The 8,662-nt window shown below is 38.4% G+C and overlaps 1 protein-coding gene across 1 annotated transcript in view; it reads right to left on the reverse strand.

The window, feature by feature from the left end:
- msto1 (misato mitochondrial distribution and morphology regulator 1) overlaps positions 1 to 8,343 on the reverse strand; it is an 86,047-nt gene extending 77,704 nt beyond the window's left edge. The window contains exon 1 of the mRNA XM_039766871.1: positions 7,773 to 8,343. Within this exon, the coding sequence (XP_039622805.1) occupies positions 7,773 to 7,856 (84 nt within the window). The 5' untranslated portion in view covers positions 7,857 to 8,343. The remainder of the gene's footprint in view (positions 1 to 7,772) is intronic.
- Between the last annotated feature and the right edge of the window lie 319 nt (positions 8,344 to 8,662).

Consider the following 8,662-nt stretch of genomic DNA (forward strand, 5'->3'; position numbering starts at 1 on the left):
TGTGCACATTATTATAATAAATAAAGTCATTATTGGACTTTTTACCTGGTGTCTGGCATGTGGTCTGAGGGTTCAAGGGGACGACAGCGCCCCCTATCTGTCACACCATACAGGGTCGCACCATTCCCAGCAAACATACTGCACGAGGAAAGAACAATCCCTGAAAAAGGCACCAGTTCTTCATCATTACCACTGTCCACACATTTAATAACAGTATACATTATTTAAATGAAGTTAAAAATGTATCTGTATAATGTAATATATATTTACTTTACTGCATTTCATCCGAAAAATAATATCAAGAGCACAAAGAATATAGCACTTGGAAATCTAAATAGACTTAGAAGCCAGTCATCATCATCTGTAAATATGTGCTCTCTTCTACTGAATTGAATTCCTTTATTGTTATTGCATGGTACAATAAGATTCAATATGCAAATCCTCCAAAAACTTATTTCCTATAAAATGGTAAAATAACAAAAAAAAACCCAATAATAATAATAATAATGCAATAAAAATATGAAAAATGTGCAATATGAAAGCATAAGTGCCTCAGGTTGTGCAATATTACAGCTGTAATGCAAGTTTACAGTGAGGTAATTGTACTTATAAGTACAAACAGTTCTACTGGAAGCACTTGCTGGACTGATTGAGTGCGTTTATAGCTTAGGATGAAATTATTTCTGAAACGCGATGTTCATGCAGGAAAGGCTCTAAAGTGTTTGCTGAATGGGAGACGTTCAAATAAACTGTGCGCATGGCTGAGGCAGTGTGTGCTAGAAGCCGTACCCCGATAATTCTCTCCACTCTTGACACAATCTGCGGTAGAGCTTTCCGATCAGCTGCTGTGATTTTGCACTCAGCTGCAGTGGGTTAAATACTCAGTGGTGCATTGAGAGTAACAACACTAAAGCAGCTATGGTATTTGGAATTGTTTGGCCATTCTGTGAACCATTATATGGTTATGGGTTGATTACAATCAGATGCCTTAAAACTAAAAAACAATTTTTCGGTTAATGTCAGTGTATTTGATAAAGCCGTGTCAGGGATGTGAATCTAAAAAATAAAGGGAAGCCACACGGGAACAGTAGCACTGTTTTGACGCTGGGTGCCGCCAGTTTGCACAACCGAGCCGAAAAATTGTGTATGCTATGGTTTGAGGTGGAGAATGTGGGTGGCTTTACACCAAGTTTAGTTTTTATACATCGCAACGATGTAAGCACGGAAACGGGCGTACACAACATTTATGTGTGTACGTACCGTTTATACATGAGGCCCCAGGACACTGTCCTGTCCTCAGTTCTACATCCACTCTATATATCAGCAGCAATATTCACGTGGCCCATGAACCATTTCTGCTGCATCCTTCATTTGCAAAAGGCACGTTTCTAAGCACATCACAGAGCTTATAAATTAGCATTATACTAATCAATATTGATAAATAAAAAATCTGTTGCCAAAAAAATGTGTTGGATCATCTTCTTTTTTATACAACATCATCATATTTCAATCCAATCTGTTGAGGCATGTTGGAGATTTTGGGATATTTAGTTTTTCAAGTGGGATTACCCCCTTTAAATACTGATATAGCAAAATGTTCTTTCTTAGTGGATACAGATTTATGCCATACTGCCAAATGTAAGCTTTTTTAACTAAACAGGACAATGTTTTTGCTGATGAGTGAATCAACTTTGTACAAGTGTCTGTGTGTGTTTGTGTAGCCTTGTGGTTGCTATGGCTCTGTTATATGCCATTTGGTACGAGATTTATAAAAGCAGTGCTAATTCTTGTTTTGTGTGTTTTATTGGAATGAAAAATGCATTACAAAGTACATTCCAATAGATAGTGAACTACAAACATTATCATTGAGTGTGTCCAATAAAGTGTAAATGGAGGACAAACAAAAACCAGCTAATCTACCTTAATAATAAAAGGACAAGTGTCTGTTTATCTGTGTGATTCGTCCAGTTGCTATGTCAATTTTATATGCCATTTGGCATGCGATTTATAAATGCAGTGCTACTGTTTGTGATGCGCCATCATTTGGAATAAAAAATGTAATGCGTTTTATTACTACCTGCATTACAAAATACATAAAAAAAAAATGGTGCAGTCTGTCATTGTGCTCAATATTTATAACTGTCAATAATCTCCACTGCATGGTCTTTGATTATTCTTTCCCGTGGAAGGATGTTTCTTCTAAAATCGATTAGTACTTTCTTTGTATTTGTAATCTATCTATACTAATAAAAGGCAAAGCCCTCACTGACTCACTCATCACTAATTCTCCAACTTCCCGTGTAGGTAGAAGGCTGAAATTTGGCAGGCTTATTCCTTACAGCTTACTTACAAAAGTTAAGCAGTTTTCATTTCAAAATTCTACACGTAACGGTCATAACGGTCGACAACATCCGCCATGTTAACCTTTCTTATTTACGGCCCCATCTTCTCGAAATTTGGTAGGCGGCTTCCCTGTGCTAACCGAAACCAATGTAAGTACTTATTTCAGTGGTATGATGCCACTGTCGGCCGCCATATTGAACTTTTTAATGGTCTTTGTTACTTATGGGTCTATCTTCAAGAAATTTGGTACTCGGGTTCCCAACGCTAACTAAATTCTACTTACGTACATATACACATCCATAGCCTGCAGCTCGGTCACCGTGTGTGGCGGCGTTGGGATGGCTGCCTGCCTATATAAGGCCGTCCATCGCTCCAGTCTCTACATTCCCTTCCTTGATTCGTCACGGGATTCGCATCTCCCTGCTGATAGCTACAGCCTTTTTATTTAATCCACGACTTCTCCGCTGTTTTATTATTCATTTATTACGATTACTGTTATTGTGTAGGTATTTTAGACTACTTTACATTGTTCAGGTACCCATTTCCTTTATCATTCCAACCGTACCCCCATTAACATGTCTATCAAGGTGATCACCATCGATCAAAGAACTGTCACTTACCGAGTGGTTTCCATGCCCGGAGATGGCACCTACCTTTTCCATTCTCTTTGTTAAATATTGCACGGCCATATCAGGCTCACTCTTGATATCCGGTGGAAGATTGTGTCTTATGTATTGAATGACTGGGACAGGTTCAAGGTGTGGACTGATGACGGTACAGGCTACACAGGGGCACTATAAGAGTGAAATGCTTAAGCCCTTCACCTATGGATCTGCATGTGAGTTGATGGCTGCCGCTGAATTGTTCGGTTGTCGCTTTCAAGTGTACCGAAATGGCCAAATATTTTACACCTTACGACAACCGCCTATGCCTCTTAAACATCTTAGATTCACAGGTGATGATTTCAGTAGTGGACACTTTGATGTTTATAAATGTTTAAACTCTCAAAAGCTGGATGTGAAGTTATCGATGAAACCGGTTGTATACTTACAACGCTTGACAGATGCCGAATGTCTCTTTAACACAAGTCCTACAAATACTGTCGTAATTGAAACAAACCATGAAACTCAAACCGATTACAGTGGGATGCAAAAGTTTGGGCAACCTTGTTAATAGTCATTATTTTCCTGTATAAATCGTTGGTTGTTACGATAAAAAATGTCAGTTAAATATATCATATAGGAGACACACACAGTGATATTTGAGAAGTGAAATGAAGTTTATTGGATTTACAGAAAGTGTGCAATAATTGTTCAAACAAAATCAGGCAGGTGCATAAATTTGGGCACCGTTGTCATTTTATTGATTCCAAAACTTTTAGAACTAATTATTGGAACTCAAATTGGCTTGGTAAGCTCAGTGACCCCGACCTACATACACAGGTGAATCCTATAATGAGAAAGAGTATTTAAGGGGGTAAATTGTAAGTTTCCCTCCTCCTTTAATTTTCTCTGAAGAGTAGCAACATGGGGGTCACAAAACAACTCTCAAATGACCTGAAGACAAAGATTGTTCACCATCATGGTTTAGGGGAAGGATACAGAAAGCTGTCCCAGAGATTTAAGCTCTCTGTTTCCACAGTTAGGAACATATTGAGGAAATGGAAGACCACAGGTTCAGTTCAAGTTAAGGCTCGAAGTGGCAGACCAAGAAAGATTTCAGATAGACAGAAGCGACGAATGGTGAGAACAGTCAGAGTCAACCCACAGACCAGCACCAAAGACCTACAACATCATCTTGCAGCAGATGGAGTCACTGTGCATCGTTCAACCATTCGCGCACTTTACACAAGGAGATGCTGTATGCGAGAGTGATGCAGAGGAAGCCTTTTCTCCGCCCACAGCACAAACAGAGCCGCTTGAGGTATGCTCAAGCACATTTGGACAAGCCAGCTTCATTTTGGAATAAGGTGCTGTGGACTGATGAAACTAAAATTGAGTTATTTGGGCATAACAAGGGGCGTTATGCATGAAGGAAAAAGAACACAGCATTCCAAGAAAAACACCTGCTACCTACAGTAAAATATGGTGGTGGTTCCATCATGCTGTGAGGCTGTGTGGCCAGTGCAGGGACTGGGAATCTTGTCAAAGTTGAGGGACGCATGGATTCCACTCAGTATCAGCAGATTCTGGAGACCAATGTCCAGGAATCAGTGACAAAGCTGAAGCTGCGCCGGGCTGGATCTTTCAACAAGACAATGACCCGAAACACTGCTCAAAATCCACTAAGGCATTCATGCAGAGGAACAAGTACAACGTTCTGGAATGGCCATCTCAGTCCCCAGACCTGAATATAATTGAAAATCTGTGGTGTGAGTTAAAGAGAGCTGTCCATGCTCGGAAGCCATCAAACCTGAATGAACTAGAGATGTTTTGTAAAGAGGAATGGTCCAAAATACCTTCAACCACAATTCAGACTCTCATTGGAACCTACAGGAAGCGTTTAGAGGCTGTAATTTCTGCAAAAGGCGGATCTACTAAATATTGATTTCATTTCTTTTTTGTGGTGCCCAAATTTATGCACCTGCCTGATTTTGTTTGAACAATTATTGTACACTTTCTGTAAATCCACTGAACTTAATTTCACTTCTCAAATATCACTGTGTGTGTCTCCTATACACTGTGTGCACAATTATTAGGCAAGTGAGTATTTTGACCATATCATCATTTTTAATGCGTATATTCCAACTCCAAGCTGTATTAACTTGAATGCTTATTGGATTTAAGCACGTCAGGTGATGTGTATTTGTGTAATGAGGGAGGGTGTGGCCTAAGGAGATCAACACCCTATATCAAGGTGTGCAGAATTATTAGGCAGCTAGTTTTCCTCAGGCAAAATGGGCCAAAAAAGAGATTTAACTGACTCTGAAAAGTCAAAAATTGTAAAAAGTCTTTCAGAGGGATGCAGCACTTTTGGAATTGCTAAGATATTGGTGTGTGATCACAGAACCATCAAACATTTTGTTGCAAATAGTCAACAGGGTCGCAAGAAACGTGTTGAGAACAAAAGACGCAAATTAGCTGCCAAAGATTTGAGAAGAATCAAACGTGAAGCTACCAGGAACCCATTATCCTCCAGTACTTTCATATTCCAGAGCTGCAACCTACCTGGAGTGCCCAGAAGTACAAGGTGTTCAGTGCTCAAAGACATGGCCAAGGTAAGGAGGGCTGAAACCCAACCACCACTGAACAAGAAACATAAGTTGAAACGTCAAAACTGGGCCAAGAAATATCTGAAGACAGATTTTTTCAAAGGTTTTATGGACCGATGAGATGAGAGTGACTCTTGATGGACCAGATGGATGGACCTGTGGATCAGTAATGGGCACAGAGCTCCACTCCAACGTGGAGGTGGGGTACTGGTATGAGCTGGTATTTTTAAAGATGAGCTAGTTGGACCTTTTGCATTGAAGATGAACTCAAAATCAACTCCCAAACCTACTGCCAGTTTTTCAAGACACTTTCTTCAAACAGTGATACAGGAAGAAGACCATGATTTTTATGCAGGCCAATGCTCCATCACTTGCATCGAAGTTCTCCACTGCGTGGCCAGCCAGTAAAGGCCTTAAAGATGAAGGAATAATGACATGGCCCCCCTTCCTCATCTGACCTAAACCCTATCGAGAACTTGTGGGCACTTCTTAAACGCTAGATTTACGGGGGAGAAAAACAATACACCTCTCTGAAGAGTGTCTGGGAGGCTGTAGTCACTGCTCCACAAAAAGCTGATCGTCAACAGATCAAGAAACTGACAGACTCCATGAATGGAAAGGCTTATGACTGTTATTGGAAAGAAGGGTGGCTATATTGGTCATTGATTGATTGATTTATTTTTTTTGAAATGTCAGAGATGTTTATTTGTAAATTTTGAGGTGTTTGTTTATTATTCTCACTATAACAGATGAAAATAAACAAGTGAGATGGGAAAATTTTCATTTTTCCTTTAGTTGCATAATAAATCTGCACACTAATAGTTGCCTAATAATTGTGCGCACATATGTATTCCCCTGATGATGTTCACACTCACATTTCCATTGTGAAACATTCAGGTTTCAGGTTTATTAACATTTTGGATTGACTGATAGCACTGTGTTTGTTCCATATTAAAATTAATCCTCAAAAATACAACTTGCCTAATAATTGTGCACACAGTGTATGATATATTTAACTGACATTTTTTATCGTAACAACCAACGATTTATACAGGAAAATAATGACTATTAACAAGGTTGCCCAAACTTTTGCATCCCACTGTATGACAGCAGCAATCCAAGCTGTGAGATGTGAAACAAGATTACTGTTCACATGGCCAGCTGTACGTTGCATGCTCAAGAGTAAGCTCAGTGCACAGCTTGGTCATATTACAACCGGAGGGCCGAACTCACAATGTGGTATACAAAGAGATTCTTAACAAATATTTATTGGTATAATTTCCCTCAGTTTAAAAAGGTTTTCTTTTCTTCTTAATAAAAATTTAAAAGCAGTACTTCGCCGCTGCGAAATGCCGGATTTTGCTATGTTTATATATATGTAGATATGTATATATATGTATGTATGTGTATATAGATATTTAGATATGTATATAGATGTGTATATATGTAGATATATGTATATATATGTAGATATGTGTCTGTATGTATGTATGTGTATATGTATATATGTATATGTGTGTGCATGTATATGTATATATATGTTAATATTTGTATATTTATATATCTCCATATATATGTAGATGTGTATATGTATATATGTATATGTAGATGTGTATGTTTATATATATATGACAGCAACACTTATAACAGTGACAAAACTATTACATTAACAATCATGTTACGTTATTTTTAAAATGTTTCCTTTTCTTTTTCATAACTTCTTTAACACACTACTTCTCCGCTGCGAAGCGCGGGTATTTTGCTAGTGTTGTATAAACGACTGGTCACACCAGTTAAGAAAAGCGTCTGTCATTGGATCAGCACTGGTTTCAATCTCATTGAACGTACAATCACATAGTCATCAGAAAATGTAAGACGAACCTATTTTTAAATTTACTTTAACAATTATATGTGTACAAAATGTACAAAAGAGGTGAAAGAACATAACTCTTTAAGTGACTTGTGAAATATGAATAAGCTTTAAAAATGTACACAGGTGTATCACCCATTTCTCCATACTTATAAATATACAACCACCGGATTCTGTGCAAATTGTATAAATGTATCTACAGTTCAAGTGTACTAAACATTATAACTCGCTAAACTATCACCAAGAATACTTGATGGCACATGTTAGGTACAAACCAGCAACAGTTCAGTCGTGGAATGATTCCTGTCATATGTAAGACATCATAATTCGATATTTGCTGTCTCTTACCTGTAAATTCCACCAGTGAGATCCCACGAAGTTGGCGTAATGTCCGAGCTGCAAGGTAATTACTTCCCGGCAAGGATTACTCATTTTTACATACACGTGTTGCTTAATATCCTAGTCGATTTAGGCACAAAAGTCATTATTGAGGACTGAAAACTGAATATTTACACTGACAGCATGAACTACATGCTTCTGCTACTGTTTCCACAGTTAAATCCAAGCGTGCGCTCTCACTATGACTTCCGTTTCCGCAGCAGGCTGAGTTTCACTGGCCTGTAAACTTATAGCAGTATTTTGTTTAGGTGCATTCGCTTCTGGGTACTGCTGTTAGATGAAAAATTGTACCCAAATATTTAAAAGAAATGGGATTTCAGAAAGTTAAAAATATCAAAGTTAAACGTTTGTTTGCCGTTTCTTCCACTGTTTTCGTGAGGAAACAGATATTTCATGTTTTCAGTTCCACGCGGATACAACATTCAAATAATATTTTCCTTTATAAAGTAAAAGTGGCAAAAGACCAATGAAGAAAACAGTCCAAGAAAGGAAACTTCGATGCTGAAAATTGTTGTTGGTAGTAAAGAAAACAGATTAAACAAGCAGAAGAAAATATAGTCCGTCCCAAACGTTCCTGCAAAGGTACCTGGGAAATGAAGTTTTTAGCACTCGTCACGCCGCATCACGACACATTGGTTATGAAGACGGACAGGTGTTTTTTTCCTCATATTTCCTTTAGGGTTACACATCAACACCCATTTTCAAACTAGCATAATTAATTTACAATGTGTTTACGGAGACTGCAACACAGGGTGCTGGACGATGGCTAGTATTCATCGCATAAACTACATTAACCCTGACTTGCAGTCCTTCTGTAGAGCTGCCCCAAGTTATTGTAA

The sequence above is a fragment of the Polypterus senegalus genome, chromosome 1, assembly GCF_016835505.1.
Source record: "Polypterus senegalus isolate Bchr_013 chromosome 1, ASM1683550v1, whole genome shotgun sequence".
NCBI lineage: Eukaryota > Metazoa > Chordata > Cladistia > Polypteriformes > Polypteridae > Polypterus > Polypterus senegalus.